A 19,586-nucleotide genomic window follows, 5' to 3' on the forward strand; every position below is an offset into this window, starting at 1 on the left:
TTTTCTAATAATTAGTATTTTAAATATAAGTATTAATTAGTATGTGACACCGTGTCTATTGTAAGTGGTGAGTTTTAAACTACACAGCCTATGTACCTACATTCAACGCTGCTTTATCCATACTAATATTATAAATGGGAAAGTGTGTGTGTGTCTGTTTGTTTGTCCGTCTTTCACGGCAAAACGGAGCGACGAATTGGCGTGATTTTTTAAGAGGAGATAGTTGAAGGAACGGAGAGTGACATAGGCTACTTTTTGTCTCTTTCTAACGCGAGCGAAGCCGCGGGCAAAAGCTAGTACTTCAATAAAATAATTATAAACGATATTATAAGTCGGGTTACCTATAATTAAACTCCTTGAGTACAAATAAGCTAAATAAAAACAATGTTAGTACACTCTAAGACCAAATTAAATTATTTCATAGGAAATATTTTAATTTGTGTTTTTTAGTAGACACACTACTATTATTTAACTATAAACTGAAATAAATGTCATATACAAAGAAAAAATGACCAAGGCCTCCAAGTGTCCAGCATCGGACACTTGGAGGCCTTGGTCATTTTTTCTTTGTATATGACATTTATTTCAGTTTAATGTTAGTACATTCAATACTACCGGCATATTAGATGTATTGTAATGGTAATTCAATACTTGAATTTAGCATAATACTTATCATTACAATAAAAACCCCCCAGCAACGGTGAGTTTTCCGAGCGCCAGAAAGGCTTGGCATTCGACACTCTTTTCAATTTCAAAGGGATCTCCGGTAACATAAGAATGAGTTCGCCTATATTCAAGGCAGGCGGCAAAGTAGGCTCGAATAATGTGTATTCTGCCACGGAATCAATAAGACTTGGTTTACGTATGCCCTATATAGCACTTCTCGCGAAGAAGGTGCCCTCAAAGGTTCCCCTCCATTTATTTTTATTGCCCCTATTAGAGGTATAAGTAGCCACGTGCAGGAACGCGGGGTTTTCCCACGGGTGGTGTTGTTGGCGGGTCAGGTATGTTTGACCCCGTTTAGTTCCCATTGAAATTCATAATACATACTTGAATTAGGATTTTTACCAAGTCACTATTTTAATTAGAAACTAAATTAGGAAAATCGATTTTGCAATAGACTCGCTTATAGAAGCAGGTCAGGAGTAGTTGATGTTCGCAGCTGAATACCTTTCTTCTAATACCTCGTATATGTGAAGTTGAAAATTGTTTTAGAAATGAAACTACTCAATAAAATTTTGAACCGCGTGTTTTCATGGAAAGGTTAATGGAACATATGCCGCTGCGGCTGCCGAGCCTCACCCAATATTTTAGCTTATTCACTTGCCGTGCCGCAGAAACAAAATAACAGGGATGACTCTCGCGTCCGTGTAATAATGTACCCACATTACGTGCATGAACGGCAAAAGCTGAATGTTGCCTGCACGGTACGAGTACCACAACTTATATGCGTTTGCTGCGACTTTCCTGAAACATTTGCAAGTAGAAATAGATGGGTTGGGAAGTGGAAAAAGTGAAATAAAAATAATGGCTCCTCGGAGTCCTCGGGATAGTAATTGGGACTAGTGTGTGATCATACATACTGATGATCGATTTGTATAATTAATGCGTAGTATTTACTGTAAAACGTTCAGGAAGCCTACGAGTACAGTCTAATACCATTATTTTTTTTTATTCCTGGATTTCCTTCATTTTTCCTTAAGGTACAGCGAAGCAAATCTCAACTAGGGGACAAATGTAACTGGTCCATTTTTTTCCATGTTTTACAACGTTTGCATTATTAAATAGAGGTGGAGACTCTATTGGTTATAATATGGTAAGCGTGTTCAGTGGATACATGTAGAACTCAACATCATAGTGTAATAATTGAAAAAATGGATTAGTTACAGTTGCCCCCCAGTCGAGATTTGGCCCACTGTACCTTATATCACATTACATTTTTTGTTTCAGTCAACACGCCACGCCACAATGATAAGAATAATGTTAAATTGATCGATTGAATACCGTTACGTTTGTAGATAATTCAGGGCAAATATTTCGGCTTCATAACGTACAATATAACGTTTCATTTAACTAAAACTATAAACATTGTTAGAGCATTTTCAAGAATGGAAAACTCAGTGATGTTTTGAAACTCCCTGGAAAACACATTCGTCTGCGGGCGGTGCAATCAACTAGGCTCCATTGTTGAATGCAAACGAGTCAATACGCCTGCCGAATCACAAATACTACCGAAAACAACTGAAGTGCGTGCCTTGCAATATTTCAATAATGTATAGGTACTTGTATAAAAAAAGTTTCTAGTTACCAAAGATTTATGTGTATGTTCTGATAACAAGATTTGAAAAATAAAAATAGATTGGTACTCAAACTACTTAATTTTTTATTTTTTATTTTTCTAGAATATTCAATGCCAACACGTGCTACGCGCTACGAGCGTAGCCGATAACATAGTAAAATGGGTGTGTATATGTAGCGAAATGCGCCTACTGACAGATAATCCGTCATGGGACGCTGAATGTGCTAGAATACGCATTTCATCGCAAAAAAAATACAATTTTAGAAGAATCAAAACCTAACTAAATAAGTACATACAAAATAAACCTATCAAACTCGTACAAGCCTTCAAAACTTTAAAGTGAAAAGATGTTACCTAATCTGCAATTTTTTTTATTCAACACCTTGTACGGGTACAATTCTCTCTTGAATATCTAATGTAATTGTATCTATGAGGTCCCAACCCAATCTATTAGAATTGTATAGGCCGTCGCATGTTGCGGACGCGTTGTCAACGAGGGCTCAGGTAAACAGGCTCTGCACCGTAAATGGATTAAGCCATCAACTGCGCTGCAAACGCCCGCCGAGCTTAAATAAAACGGTGCCCATTAGTGCGGCATTTGCGGGTTCATAAAATATTCTAGTGATTTAATGTAAGCTTTTATTGCATTAGTAAACACACTGGGGGTGAGTTACAAATGTCATTAGATTTTGTTCCGAAAAGGTTGGCGTATTCGGATTTTATATTCATTTTGAATTAGTTATGGATCTAATCTGTGAGTTAAAACACCCACCCAGTTAAAAGTGAATAGTTTTAAACAAAAAATATCACGTTCAGCTCTGACAGATAAATTCCTGCAAAATGCCTTGTTTCTTTAGCGTATATCTAAGAAATCACAGAATAATTAAATCTTTCAATATTTATTACTGACTCGTCGTCGAAATAATCGTCGAAATATTAGAGTATAATTCATTGAAGCGAAGTCAAACTCAAAAAAGTTTTACTTTTCGAGCTCAAAATGCCAATTATTTTTATTAATGCGCATTTTTATAGAATCATCTACCGACCTCAAAAGCTAAAACAGAAGTTCAATTGAAGGAGGGAAAAACCAAGAACACTTCAGCAGGTACTCCTAGCAACACATAATGAGACTGAAGGAAAAGCCGCTCCGTAATAAATTGTCAGCCTAAACTGTACCACATTCCGACTTTCCCTATTTATAACAGTTATTTCCCTGGAGCTTCAGTCTCAGAGAAAAAAGAGAATGTTTAAATATGTTGAGATACCCAGAGCAGGAATAGATTTGACACAGCCTTGTGTTATTCGACTCCCTTGAATTCAGGCTCACTTCGATATTGTCTAACACACATTTTCCTAAAAACTATAGTACTGTCTTGAAAAATATACCTACTTACACAGCTTCTACTATAGAAAAATACTTGCCTCTTAAATCGGCTACTAATACATTACAAATTGTAGTAGCACTTGTTAGTAGCACATTTTCTAATACCGTTCATGACCTAGTTTAAACTATCCTTAGTACTGACTGCACCGCAAATTAGGATAAGTGACTTAGTAGGAAGTTACTTGATTAGTCAGTCAGTCGTAATGGATATGCCTGCACTCTGGGAGGCTCTCAGTGCGATTGTAGGGGTGGTCGGAGACAGCAGTCATCAGGCTAAGTGAGCGTGATTTAATAAGAAACGTCAAATAACTTGAGATTCCGTCTGTGTATGTCTGTCATTCATTATATTAGCACTTATTTATAGCTACAGTGATACAGTAATTTATTGGTAAAATAAATATGCATTTCATTCATTAAATACTATTTATGCTTTTGATTTGTCATGTCAACATCAATTATTTGCTACGCCGCGATAATTTTAGTTTGATATAAAAAATACTTATTTCAAAAACGACATGAACGATTTTTTATAAATAGACAATGTTCAATTGCCTTTTACGTTGTAGTCAAAAGTTTAGTTTATTTTTATCTAATTAAATAACACTTATATTCAAATTTGAGAGCCAGCAACAAATTGCGAAGTCATTGCATGTATAAACTCAAAATCGCAAACTCGACGGTTGTTTGCATTCGCAGCTCATTTAAGATTAAACCCGATTGTTTATGTGCCAACCTACGGCCCCATTAGGTTGCGCATACTTGATGTACCTGGAGAGCTTTCAATGTCTCCAAAATCTCTATCTAACCGTACTCAATAAGTTGGAAATATGTTAAAAGATTTTTTTATTAGGATTTTCATTTAAACATTTTTAAAACATTCATTCATTTAAAGTTAGATGTTTGTCAATTTATAGGTAATCACATCTTACAATCTTTTTAAGTATAATTCGTAGATGGTATCAAAATAAAGTGATTTCGTTTTACTCTCGATAGTCCCGATGCTACGTACTAAAATGTAAATATTAGGACATATTCAGCTATAGCCAAAAAATAGTGCTTTGAAAAAACAAGACTAGGAAGGCCAACAATAAAACTATTCACTAGCACACTAACAAAATCATTCCATACAATAATAAAAGCACACAATCAATCAAGAGTAAAATATGTAGGTATGTTTACACACATTCCCAAGATTCTGTTGCTCAATAAAAGGTTGTACCTTGTTCGAACACGGCCGCTACTTGAGCTTCTAGTCCATGTCTTTATATGAGACAACTAACATTCAGAATGGGCCTTATAACCTCTAACTAGGAACCCACGTTGAACGTCATCCTAAGGGAATGCCGTCTTCTCAATGAACACGATATTTTCCTGCGTGATTTATTTTAGGAAAATCAACATGGTACGTTGACGTCAATCACTAGGTATATAAAACCTTTATTTGAATGGGAAAATTTGATTCACTAATTCTTCTACCCAACTTAAAGGCCTCATCGATCTCAACACTAAATTACCTTGACAGCCGAATTAGCGCTAAGTACCCTGAATAACATTATTTAGCACCTAGTGGAATTACCATGAGCGATGAGATTTCATACTAGTAATCTCCGATAAGTACTCGTAAATACACGGATAGGTAAATTCTCAACGTGATTTATTAAATAACCTATCTACCTAATTAAAATCAAAGTTTTTGTTGAATGTATATATATTCCCCGCCTTTTTATGGTGCGTTTATTCATAGTTATTTAATGTAAATAAAAAAAATATTATAGGACATTCTTACACAGATTGACTGAGTCCCACGGTAAGCTCAAGATGGCTTGTGTTACAGGTACTGAGACAACGATATATATGTTATACAAATACTTATATGCATAGAAAACATCCATGACTCAGGAACAAATACCACTCATCACACAAATAAATGCCCTTACCGGGTATCGAACCCGAGACCGCGGCGTAGCAGGCAGGATCACTACGCGCTAGGCCAGACCGGTCGTCGTATATAAATTATATAATTTAGGAATACAATGCTTATTGCACAAAACCTGTATATAAATATAATAAGCTAATGTTTCACTGACCAGTTAAACACAGCTTATTTTGCACGGGCTAAGCAAAAACTACTGGTACGTTTTTATACTGGAAATCAGACAACTAATTAAAATAATAAATAAAATATAGTAAAACTTTACGCATGCACTATTTGAATAGATATTAATGATCGTTTCAATGTTTTCTAACATTTTGAAGCCAGGAATATTTCTATCTATTTCATTCCTAATGTTTTCAAAGCAAAAGCAGACTGATTGAAAATCAATAATTTGGTTAATTTTTAGGTTATGTTATGACGTACTCATCACTTGCAGCAGCGACACAAAATGCTGCCCAACGCTGCTCTGAGTGTGCGCCAAATGTGCGTCTATAGATACTATACTTAGCATAATTGGTCAGTGATCATAAATCATGAATAGTTTCGATAAATGGCAAAATATACAGATAAGATAAAGATAAGATAAAAATTCATTTATTCAAGTAGGATCAAATAGACCGTGTAAACTCATCTACTCTAAATGTGAATATAAGAACTGAGACGCCGTAATGCAATAACTCTTATTTATTGATAAGAATCTTAGTTAAAACGTATACATGTTAATTCATTGAAATATATTGCAAAAATAAAAAATCTAGACTTCTGTCTTCATAATGTAAGCTTCAGTTGACAGCAATTCAAAAATGTGACAGCTATATCGATTCTCTATGGTCAATCTTCTTGCTGGCCACGACATTCTCCCGCCTGAAGAACAGCAGAATCCTTTCTTTCAACATCTGGTAGTGGGCACAGCTTCGAAATCGATCTAGTTAACACTCCAGTTGCTGTGCGGACGTCGTAGACTCGCGTAACATTATCTTTTCCAGGATGTTTCAGTAACACTCTACCTAGTAGCCATTTACTAGGAGGTAATCTATAGTCTTTGATTAACACTAAATCTCCGACGTTGAACTCTTGTTGTCTAATTTTCCACTTAGGTCTCTCTTGTAATCTTGTAAGAAATTCTGTTTGCCATTTTCGCCAAAATATCTGTAACATTCTTTGCATATTTTGCCATCTCGATAGGGAGTTTGCTTTATGTTGAGTCAAATCTCTCTCTGGTATTGTGACTAATGGTTCTCCGACAAGAAAGTGTGCTGGTGTCAACGGCTCTAGGTCATCAGGATGATCGCTCAGCGGTGATAAGGGTCTCGAGTTAAGACAAGCTTCGATCTGGTTCAGAAGCGTTGATAATTCTTCGAAGGTAGGTGTAGTATCTCCGAGGGTTCTCTTTAGATGGAATTTCGAACTCTTCACCCCCGCTTCCCATAATCCCCCGTGATTTGGTGATCCAGGAGGGATGAACTTCCACTTGGTACCTTCAGTGTCTAGTAAGGCTGCTAGTTCAACTGGGATCGTTGATTTGCCAAGTCTCCAAGTCTCTAGTATTTCTTTGCTCGATGCAATGAAATTAGTACCGTGGTCGCTCCACATCTCTTTGACGAATCCTCTTCGTGATGTAAATCTTCGAAATGCAGCCATGAACGCTTCCATTGTCATGTTACTCACACATTCTATGTGTATAGCTTTAGTTACCATGCAGATGAAAATACATATGTATGCTTTGAACGTTTTCGTTCCTCGTCCAGGGCTCATGCGCACGTTGACTGGACCTGCGAAATCTACACCTGTAGTAAGAAATGCTCTTGATGGCTTAACTCTTATTTCAGGTAAATCGCCCATCAGTTGAGTTACAGTTTTCGCTTTTTGTTTAGCGCAAGGAAAGCAGTTTCTAACATACTTCTTGATAGTATTTCCTGCGTCAATCAGCCAGTATCTTCCTCTCAAGTATATTGTCATAAGTTGCGGGCCTCCATGCAATGTCTTCTTGTGTGCGTCATCGAGTAAAAGTGGTAGCAGTACATTGTTCTTAGACAGAATGACAGGATGTTTGCTCAGGAACTCTAAATCTGCATGTTTCAATCTTCCTCCAACTCTGAGTACTTCTTTTTCATCAAGAAAGGGTGTAAGTGACAGTATTCGACTTCTTTTCTTAAGTGGTTGACGATTTCTCAAAGCTTCGATTTCTTCTGGAAATTCAAGTTGCTGTGAAAGCTTGATACATGTAGTAAGTGCTTTTTCTCGCTCATCATGAGTTACATACTGAGGTAAGTTTTCTTTTACATCTTTGTTTTTGAACATCAGCCATCTTTGACAGTAAGCTATGACTGAAATGAGTCTTCTCAATGATGAATATCTCTTTGAAATTGTGAGTATGAATTCTTCTTTCTTCTCTAACACTGTAGTAGTAGCACATTTGATAGACTTTCTCGTTTCTTGATCTGTATCTTCTACTTCACAAGATTCTCTTTTCCATTCTCTTTGTTGTAAGAATGTTGGACCTTGAAACCATAAGGTATGTTCTTTCAATTTCTCAGGTGTGACTCCTCTCGACGCTGGATCTGCAGGATTTTCTTTAGTATTCACGTATGACCATGTAGTATTTATGTTATTGTTGATTTCAATGACTCGGTTCTTCACAAATGTTGTCCATTTCAGCGGGTCTCCGAGAATCCAAGCTAAAGTTACTTTTGAATCTGAATATGCGTATGTATTTTTGTTCTGGATCTTCATAGCTGTAGCAACATGTTTCAGCAGTTGACTCAGTAGTAGCGCTGCACTCAATTCTAGACGGGGCAAAGTAAGTTGTTTTTTCATCGGTGAGATTTTTGTCTTTGCCATGATAAGTGACACTTTGACTTCTCCATCTGGTTGTATTACTCTGCTGTAGACTACTGCTGCATAGGCTGACATTGATGCATCAGCGAAGCCATGTAGTTCTATTAACTCACTGTGGTTGGTTGTTCCAATCCATCTCTCAAGTTTAATTTGTGACAGGTGCTCTATACCATTGCAAAAGGTTTTCCACTCTGTCTTTAAGTCTTCTGGTAGTTCTGTATCCCATGATAATCCTCTTGACCAAATCTTCTGTAGAAATATCTTTCCCATGACTACAGATGGTGCTAGCCAACCCATTGGATCAAACAAGGAAGCTATGACAGTTAAGACGTTTCTCTTAGTTACTCGTTGTTCAGATAAAGTGTTAATTTTGTTAGTTACTAAGAGAGTATCTTCGTTTGAGTTCCATGTTATTCCTAAGGTTTTGATTGTCTCTTTTTTGTTGATGTCTATCTCACATTTCTTTGCTCTCTTCTCTGTTTCGACTGTATTGATGAATTTTTTGCTATTTGAAGACCATTTTTGTAGTTCAAAACCTCCTCTTCTTAGTACTTCTGTTAATTGACGTTTTGCTTCTATTGCAGTTTCTTCTGTATCTCCCCCTGACAGTACATCGTCCATGTAGAAAGAGTGGTTGATAATCTCTCGAGCTTGGGCATATTCTTCTGTGTTTGCCTCATCAATTGCTATTTGTCTCAAGGTTTTGATAGCTAAAAATGGCGCACATGCTGTTCCAAATGTGACTGTTAGCATTCTGTATTCTCTTATGTCTTCATCAGGGCTGAATCTCCAAAGTATTCTCTGAAAGTCTGTGTCTTCTCTTCTTACAAGGATCTGGCGATACATTTTGATGACATCAGCCACAAAACAGACTTTGTGTGTTCTCCATCTCATAAGAATGTCTCGAAGATCTCCCAGAAGTGACGGACCAACTAGCAGTTCTGAGTTGAGGCTCACTCCGTTGCTTCCTTTGCATGAAGCGTCATAGACTATGCGATACTTGGTAGTTTCTCTATCTTCACGGATCACAGGGTGATGTGACAAATATACTTGTTTGTCAGTTTCTTTAACAGACTCATCTCGTTCGATCAATTCCATATGTTGAAGTGTTATGTACTCTCTCATGACCTCGTTGTAGGCTTCTCTCAATTTTTTGTTTGCTTCTAATCTTCTCTTAGTGCTCATGAATCTTCTCAGTGCAATTTCTCTCGAATTCTCAGGTAAAATAGGTTTGTCGCTTTTAAAGGGAAGTGCCACAATGTATCTTCCATCAACATCTCTAGTTACAGTTTCTTGATATATTTTCTCAGCTCTAAGTTCTTGTGGGGTGAGAGTGTCGTTTTCCTCTGACTCTAATCTCTCTGTCTCCCAAAATTTTTCTACCATCTCCTCTAAAGTTATGTTCAGATGCATGGTTTTGAATTCTCTTGTGCGGTTGTTTGTCAAATGACCTCCTGACAGTATATATCCCAAGCGTGTTTGTTGTGCTATGGGAGTACCTGGTTCTCCTTTAATCACTCCATTCATTAAGATGTCTGAGTAGATATGAACTCCAAGTAGTAAATCAATGTTGCTTGGTGTATGATAAGTTGGATCTGCCAGTGACAGGTGTTGCAGATGACTCCATTTCTGTGGATTGATCGGGACTTCTGGCATTATGTCAGTGACATCTTCAACAATGTAGGCTGTGCAGTCAGCTTTGAAGTTGTTGTCGAATCTTGAGTAAATCTCTATGTTTGTAGCGGATTTGATTGTAGTTGACATGTTACCCACTCCGGTAATTAATCCATCAACTGTTTTTCTTCGAAGTTGTAGTTTTCTAACAGTTGCTTCACTTATGAATGACTCTTGAGAACAGGGATCAATGAGTGCTCGTAGTACTTGCATACCATGGCCGGTCTTGATATTTACTAGTGCGGTAGCCATTAGTGCAGTATGACTCTGAGTGATAAGATAATTTCTCAGTTTTGGTGTTTCTGAAGTTTTAGTGGTAGACTCTTCTCTCATGGTATAGTTTGAATTGGATGCGGGTGCTTTCGACGTGGATTGTTGATTGTTCTCTCTCTCTTCAGCGGTTTGATTCTCAAAATGAAGTAAAGAATGATGTCTTCTTTGGCAATGATGACAGGATACTTTGGATTTACAGTTTTTCACATTATGTTTTGATGACAAGCATTTGAAGCATAGTCTCTCCTTTTGGACGTGTTGAACTCTATTGTTGACATCTAAATTTGCAAATTCTTTGCATAGATAGTTCAAATGGTCTTGCTTGCAGTAGGAACATTGTACTGTAGTTGTAGCGGGGCTTGTTAGAAAGGATCTTTGTCTCACGATAGCTCTCTCTCTGTCCTTCGAATAAGTTGTCGACGGAATCATTTCTAACACTCTGAAACGTGTGTCTAAGAAGGTTGTTAACTTCTCAAGTTTCGGCAACTCTTGTACAGGTAGCGTGCTTATCTCCTCTTCCCACTGTTTGCGTGTCTCTTCATCCAATTTGTTGAGAATAATGTGAATAACAATTGTATCCCACTCGTTTATCTTCACGTCGTTGTTTTTAAGACTGTTCAGACATTCTTGAGTAGTATCGAGAAGTTCTCTAATAGATTTGGAAGTGCCGTTGTATACTCTCTTCTGATTCATAAATCTATTCAAGATTGTATTCACTATCATGCGTTTGTTGTTGTACCTCTTGTCTAAAGTTTCCCATGCGACATCGTAGTTTTTCTCGGTTATTTGTAGATGTTTCAATAATTGTTCAGCTTCACCAGTGACACTTGATTTCAAATAATGAAGTTTTTGTACCTTGCTCAAAGATGGTTTGTTGTGAACGAGTGACGTATATAGGTCTCGAAAAGATGTCCATTCTTCATAATTTCCCGAGAATTGGGGCAGTATTACTTTGGGAAGTTTTACATCTTGCGTAGATTGCTTGTTTACATCTGACGTGTTATTCTGCGGATGCGGTTGCGGGTTCTCTCTCACAGCGGTAGATTTGTTGAACAGATCAATAGTATCTGACAATTCTCCTTTTATCATAAAATACTCTTCTTCTCCAACAGAATAAATGTCGTTGACGAAATAAACATGTTCTTTTCTTTGAGCGCTCGTTGCATATTTAACAATTTGGAAATGGTTTGTCTGGAATTTCTGCCAATACTCGTTAAGTGTGTCGATTCTTGCTTGTACGTAGCCTTTCGTAATGCGTGTTTTTCCTTGCTTTTTGAAGTTTATTCCTATCTTCCGTATTAAGTCGTAAGTAGTTTCTTGTTCCGATACGTATGTATCCATTTTGTAGGTTATGTAGTAAAATCTTGCGACGAAATATCTAGAATCTTCGGTCTTGTTCTTCGAAAACACGAAATGTTCGGAAATTCACACTTTTTCTTCCAATTATTACGAATCGCGATGTATTTTCACTACTTTATGTCCATTGTTTACACTGACGCGCGGATCGTTTTTTACGAAAATATGACGAAATTTCTTCAAATTATTGTCCTCGCGGTAGTTTACACAGTTTTTTATCGTATTTATGCACTAAAACCTCGAATTATTGTTCATTTACTTGTATTACACGTATTTTTCTCACTATAGTTCGTATTTTGTTTTCTCACTTTTGTTCATTTGACTTTTGTTTTCTTCTCGAATGTTCGATGCGTGACGTCTATAATCTCTCTAAACTGTTCTTATTTCACTGCGATTGTTTGTTTTTCACCACTAATTCACTATATTTATCCCGGTTCGTATGGACCACTTTGTAAACTCATCTACTCTAAATGTGAATATAAGAACTGAGACGCCGTAATGCAATAACTCTTATTTATTGATAAGAATCTTAGTTAAAACGTATACATGTTAATTCATTGAAATATATTGCAAAAATAAAAAATCTAGACTTCTGTCTTCATAATGTAAGCTTCAGTTGACAGCAATTCAAAAATGTGACAGCTATATCGATTCTCTATGGTCAATCTTCTTGCTGGCCACGACAGACCGCGTTTGTATCGTCAATATCTACATTCTATCTCAAACATGCACAATTACAATGCAGAATAATTATAATTATATAAGGAAAAATGTCAAACAGGAATTGAATTACATTAGAACCATGTAATTAGAACTGTGAGGTAAGAACTCAGGGGTCCTAAAATTGGAGCCACTATTTATTAATCTGTGGTGCAGCACCCACCCGCCAAAATGTAGGTAGCTTGGTAGTATTTTACCTACATAAGTAAACGCATCAAATGGTTTTGAATGACGTAAATTTGTCCTACTTTACTCCGGTGTAGGTAATTATAATAAGCTCCAATAATAATTATATTAATTATGTAGGTAATTTTGTCGAACAGAAATGAAATTATCTGATATTTAACATAAGCATATCGTCACTACTTTTAAAAAAACTTGTATCTTCGTCTGTCAATGAAAAGAAAATTGTAGTAAGTATGTATGGAATGCATATAGACTTACTGCGTTTTAACTTTGAGAAACAGCGTGAGATACGAGATTTTTTAAAAGTAGTGACGATATTCAATTATTTTATGTAAGTATAATATACAAATACCTCCACTCCATTAACTTCATCCCTTCAACTTCACTAGACGTAAATAAACAATATTTACGGTACGGTAATGTTTACGGTATTATTTCAGAAAGCAACAAATTCCCATGCTTCCGGCATTCTGGAAAGCTTCTACTGATAAAACTGCAGTCATTTATTTATAAAAAGATAATAAGAGGCCAACACTCAGTATCAGGAATGATCTATGAAGCGTAATCCCAACATAGACAAACCGTTCACACATAAACATTGACAAATGCATTTTAACTAACTGAAAACAAGTTAAAATTGAAAGGGCCATTAGTCCATTAGAGCACATGTCGTGACAAAACATGCCGTGACTCCAGTGAGGCACAATGTGAATAAATGCTGAATGAGGCAGGTCAAGCGCCTGACCCACATTTGCTTTATTAAGGCGCTTTACCAGCTATTATTTCGCTTAAGCCCGACTTGCAATGAATGCTTTTCCTTATTGCATATTCGCTTTCACTTATTAACCTTTTCGGCTGAGAGCACGCTCAAAAGACATTCCGACCTAAAGCTATTCGCTCGTGCACTGATATCAGAGTAATATCTAAAATGATGTCATTCGGATATTGTGCATTTTGATAGCGGGTCAGTGAGGACCGCTGCCAGAACCCACGCTGCTACGCAAAAACGGTCCTTCGATTTAAAATTAATTAAAATAGGTGTTTACAGATTTTAAAAAGCATACACCATAACAGTAGGCCTAGCACATGATGGCCGCGGGAGTATGTCGCCGCGAGATAGACTACCCGTCCTTATGTCATTAATACAGTTAGAAGAAGACGTGGCATCTATCTCGCGGCGACATACTCCCGCGGCCATCATGTGCTAGGCCTACAGGTTGCGAGAAAAATGTAATTTTAGACAAACTTTTTTAGGCCGCTTGATATTCCTATCCTGGCTGAAAAGGTTGCAAGGGTTCAATAAAATCGATAACAGCATACAATGCGTAAACCTATTGAAGTCGTACCTATTGAAATATCACAAAGGTAAATGTGTATTTGTGGTGATAGTTGGATAGGCTACACTAGGTTAGCCAATAAAGGAAATTCTAGCCGGGGCTTCTAGCCCAATGAAAGGAAGGTTTTTCAATCATCGTCGAATAAAAGGGATTCCGGAGCTCAGGAATCTGGTTTGAAATTTTTATATAGCCTCAGGGATTTTTTGTAGAAGATTTATACTTCTATTATAAGGGATTAAAATAATTCAAAACGGTTTGTAGTTTATAGTTCCTAACAAGACCAATTATATATTAGTAGGAAAATTAATGCATATGTTTGCTTGCAATAGGTAAGTAGTTGTTTCTTCTTTTTATGTCTTCAATAATGTAACATTCTTGGAAGTTTCTAGAAGCTTACACCAGAATCTAAAGATGCTATTTAGAAACATTTTCGGATTTTAAAAATAGTATGGGTAATAGGTATGTTAGAATCAGTGGCGTGGCGTAGTAGAGCCGAAGAGGTTTTCGGGATCTGTTTTGTATGGACTTCCACAGATACTGAAGAAAGTGAGGGAACCCGTCGGGAATCGAGTTGTATCGACGCTACCCTACTGTGTTATAATAATAAATAAATATAAATAAAAAAGCTTTATTTAATTCCACACACAAGAATATATACAGTAGGTAACAAAAATGATTAAGAAAGTTTAAAATATGTTTTTTTTAGTTAAATTAATTGGAAAAGAAAATATATACTAAAAACCAAGTATGTGTGGACCCCTTCTGGGTAAAAGCCTCCTACTGTGTTAGTAGTGTGTGTTATATTAGACAAGAAATGTGTGATATATTAGACAAGAAAGTATGGCATGTTTAAAATCCAAACATCTGATACTCGTTTCTTATTAATCATTTTATACGTTCAAAAACATCTATCCTATTTGGTACAATTCTGGCTTAGCACCTGTTCGGTGGCCAAATCGAGAAAAATTGCATAAGCACCAGTTTCTTCGCGAATATCTTATGTGACACGTGCCTTATGGTTACAAATCAGATATTATTATTTGCATTGGATAGACAATACATACATACAATCACGCCTGTATCCCATGAAGGGGTAGGCAAAGCACATGAAACTACTCAAGTTTCAGTGCCACTCTTGGCAAATAAGGGGTTGACAGAAAAGGAAACTGTGACATTGCAGTGACAGGTTGCCAGCCTCTCGCCTACGCCACAATTTAACCCATATCCCACAGTCGCCTTCTACGACACCCACGGCACAGTATAATAAAGAGTACTATTGTACAGTATGGCCACTCCCGCTCCCCGCTGAAAGTGCCGCCCTCCCCCTCTCGGTTACCTCACAGTTACCGCCTGTCAAAAACGCGAACAGTCGACCTGCCATATGTCACTCATACAAGCGTAGTACGCGTTCACCTACACGAGCTTAGACTGTGTGCTAGGAACGCGCCTCTTTCATATATTTGATGGCCAGTGACCAAGGTGTGCCCACGGGAAGAAAGGGGGTAGTGAAATTCTTACCCCGTCACCACACGGGAATAGACAATAATTCTTACTATTAAAATTAATATAAGTAGGTAAACATTTTAGGGGGTATGTAGTTACCGCGATACGTTACGCATTCTCCGCATTCCCGTGATGTCAGAAACGCTGCCAGCCACCGCTAAAACTTTGGGACTTGACATGACACCTCTCTGCCAAAACTTTCTTCGTGAGGTCCCTAGGTGCTTGGTAGCACTCTAACCCGAAAATAATAAGCAACTGGGACTTACACAGCTGCATGTACTGAGTTGCGGATGCAATAAAAAGGTGAAAATCGTCCCATTACTGCAAATACCGACTATGTGCAAAAAAGTGATTTTGAGATAATGCGATTTTAATGTTTGAAGGTACGATTTCATATGAAAACATGAAAAAAATTACTATTTGTATACAGCATTCTACAGCCCGTATTGTCTTGTTTAATACTTAATCGTAAAAAATATCCAGGCTGTATTTGATTGCCGATAAAACTACGAATAAAAAAAAATAGTAGCAAACTTAGTTGGTTTTTCCTGTAGAAATAAAAATTTGTATATTTCTCTTATTAATACATATAAAGCAGTGTTTTCCTTTGATTAAGCTTTGCTTTTCATACACTTTACTTATGATTTGCAAAAAAAGAAAAAATATACAAAAGTTTTGAACTTATTTCAAAATATATTAAATATTCTCAATGACATAGGCGGTTTTAGCTGCAGGAAATATAGCTGCTCTAATTTTATGTTACAAAACTTCACTTATCATTGTTAATTAAAGTGGTACATTTGTAACAAAAAGTTTTTTAACATTACTAACCATTAATAATACTTTATTTGAGGTTTTGAAGGGTTATTCTCAAAAAAAAATTTTTGAAAAAATCCTCTTCAATCGGTTTTAGGAGATTTTTCACAAAATACTTTAACCGATTTCAGTAAAATTTTACAATAAGTAACGCAATAGCATTCTCTTGAAATAACAAAAAGAATTTTACAAATCGGTTAATGCATTTTTGGGTAATAGCATAATATGCATAGGTACTTATACTTACTACATACTAGTTCACTGTCTCGGCAATCCGAAGTCCGCCATAATTTATGTCCAAAATTTCACTATCTACACTGTTAGGTATAGGTAAATAGTTTTTGTACGCTCAATAACCTGAAGTAATAGTTTATCTAAAGTTTTGTAGTAATCATTTACGCCAACGTCACTAAAATTTAGGCGTAGATGAGGTAATAAGTAAGAAAAAGTAATGTGTAACGGTAATTACATAGGTTTCTGGGGCGATTTAAAGCAATCATGTTTGCAATATTCTTACGCCCCCAGTTACACGCAGTGTTTTTCATCACACTTGCAATAAAAAGAAAAAAAGTATTTATGGTAGTCCAAAATACAAATTTAAACACTTTAAACAAAAGTTTTTTCTTTTACTTCTGATACGCCTGCGTGCGATTGCACACTTACTGCCCAAGAGTGATAAAAAGTTATTAAACAACATCTTCATCGCTGGTGGAATTCGATACAAACACATCCACGGCTGACAATGCTAGACTAACTAGGTATTAAGTGATTGGAAGCACTCATGGTACTATTTAGTTATGATACCTTTGTCAAAAAGTCTGCGTAAGTCCATTTTCTTGAACGCAGAGATAGCTAGTTGTTTATCGAGCTTTAGACCAATATAGAAATATGGTATGATACGTTAAGAGGTTTGAGGTGGTTCTATTGAACTGGAGTTCAATTTGTGGCGTTGATTTCCTTGCCTTGTGCTACATCCAGATCTCGACATGACTTAAGCCTGGTGCCCACTAAGCTCGCCGAGTCGAATCTCATTAATTCGCCTTCTGCATTTCTTATGAAACTACGTCCATTAGCGACGCGTCGAATCGGATTCATCGTTCATTGTAAATGTATGCAGGGCTCGATTCGACGCTGCTCGACTCCACCTAAGTGTCCTCAAGGCTTTATGCAGCCTTTGTGACAGAGATTTCATACCTAAAGAGTACCATGGGTGGTTTTAATCACTTACGCCGTGTCTTGCGTGGGCGACGGTTGCGCGACCGTCGCCGTCGCGTCTCATCGCATCGTCTACTTCCATATTGATAAGGTTTGATTTCGTATGCATCGCATCGCCGTCACGCGACCATCGCGCGACCGTCGCCCACGCAAGCCACGGCGTTAATACTGCAGTTGGTGAAGTGGTACACAGTTGTGACATCTGAAGTCTACTCGTACCGTAGGTATGCCAGTAAGTAAAGTAAAGTAAAGTTTATTCATAATTAACTGTGTACATAAGATGGTATGATATACAGGAAATACAGTATCAACAGTTGCCCATTTCGAGCGTACTATATTCTTAAAAACTACTGACTATATTAGCTTACTGGCTAACTTATAATTATTACCCGGGATATTTCAGAAAAAACTCATTTAGGTTGTAGAAAACATTTTCTATCAACCAATTTTTTAACTTAAGCTTATATCTATTACCCTCCTCAACTGGTAAGGCGTTAAAAATAGATTCTAGATGTCGCTGTATGGGAATCAGCAGCGATGAAGATGACGTTTAATAACTTTATCACTATTTTATTAATATATAAGAATATCATCTACCTACGTCTACAATACAGTGACTTTGGCGCAGTGAATTTAGTGTCGTAGGCTAATTCCACTTCGAGTTGTTAAAACAACGATACATGTTATGCGATTACTCACAGACGTCTGAACCGATTTGTATTATTTTTAGTAATTCAAAGGTTAATTTAAGGTTATTTGCCAACCAGCTTAGGTTACCAAATTAAAATTAGTATGAAATAACTTTGCACTAATGCAATCCACAAGATTTTGTGGATAAAATGCAACTCTCTCGTCCGTTTTCGAAGAACTAAGAGAGCCTTTACCAGTCGGTGAAGTGGCAAAAAAGATTTGATTTAAATATAACACTGTAATTAGTAACGGTCATCGAAGTTATGAAACATAAAATTACACTAAATTGGATTCCTTCAGCTTAAACCGTTTGTGTTATTGTATTTTTAACCGATTTCAAAAAAAGGAGGAGGTTCTCAACGCACTTTTTGCTAATCACGAGAACATCATATGAAAAACGAAGCTTAATTTAAGACAAACAATGGTTTATATGTATAAAGAAGAGATTGCAAACATTTATTTCTACAGGAAAAACCAACTAAGTAGGTATTAGACTGTTTCATTAAATCGTATTTGATCGCCAACTAAATACATTCTGAATATATATACGACAAAGTAGTAAACAAAAAAATATAGGTTTTAAAATGCCATACACATAACGTACATTTCTTCATGTTTTTATATAAAACGTGCCTTCAAACTTTAAAACCGCATTATCTCAAAATCGCCTATTTACACATAGTCGGTATTTGCAGTAATATACCGTTATCCTTTCCTTCGTCACATCACATGCAAAACCAATTATAGTCCCTATACAACTTTTTGGTAGAATGACATTGCTGATGTTTGTAAACAAACATCTTCTGGAAAAACATCTTAAAGACATTTGGTGTATTTAGCCTGACTTAAAATAAAGAATTTTGTTGATAGTTTTATTTGCAAAAATCAAATATGTACACATTAAACTTTTTGTAGAACATAAGATGGCTACTTTAACAAAATGTTTAAATGCAAAAAAACACTATACACCATTAAAAGGTTCTACTTGGCGGATAAAGCATAAAAGTTTATATTAAATATTCATATCACATTCTGGCAGTTTATAATGCAACAAATTGACTATTAAGTAACTTTATGCGAAAGCTATCTTTTGAATGCAGCGTCGTATCAATACATGGGTTTTAACATATTGTAGCCCTTGAAAACCTTATTCTATAGGTGCTAAAAACTCGATTTCGTCAAAAAGTCACTTAGTCGGTATTTGCATTAATGGGACGAAATGTTAGTTGGTGATTTACCGCACCATTAAGGCTAGCCGCAATAAAATGCATGGAACTCATTCATAACTTATCATGCACTTTTGTTGCCAGTACCGTGTACGTATAAGTACTGTATCCTTTCTTCCTTACATTCTGTTGA

General features: G+C 36.5%; 2 protein-coding genes across 2 annotated transcripts in view; one reads left to right on the forward strand and one right to left on the reverse strand.

Annotated features, from left to right (window-relative positions):
* Window positions 1–19,586, forward strand: part of LOC125226317 — a 92,515-nt gene that overhangs the window by 28,013 nt on the left and 44,916 nt on the right. The gene's annotated exons all lie outside the window — the stretch shown is intronic.
* Window positions 6,451–11,745, reverse strand: LOC125233651. The gene has a single exon (XM_048139723.1). It carries the CDS (start codon window positions 11,743–11,745, stop codon window positions 6,451–6,453), a length of 5,295 nt encoding a protein of 1,764 aa, XP_047995680.1.

Source organism: Leguminivora glycinivorella, chromosome 1, assembly GCF_023078275.1.
Source record: "Leguminivora glycinivorella isolate SPB_JAAS2020 chromosome 1, LegGlyc_1.1, whole genome shotgun sequence".
In the NCBI taxonomy this organism is placed as follows: Eukaryota; Metazoa; Arthropoda; class Insecta; order Lepidoptera; family Tortricidae; genus Leguminivora; species Leguminivora glycinivorella.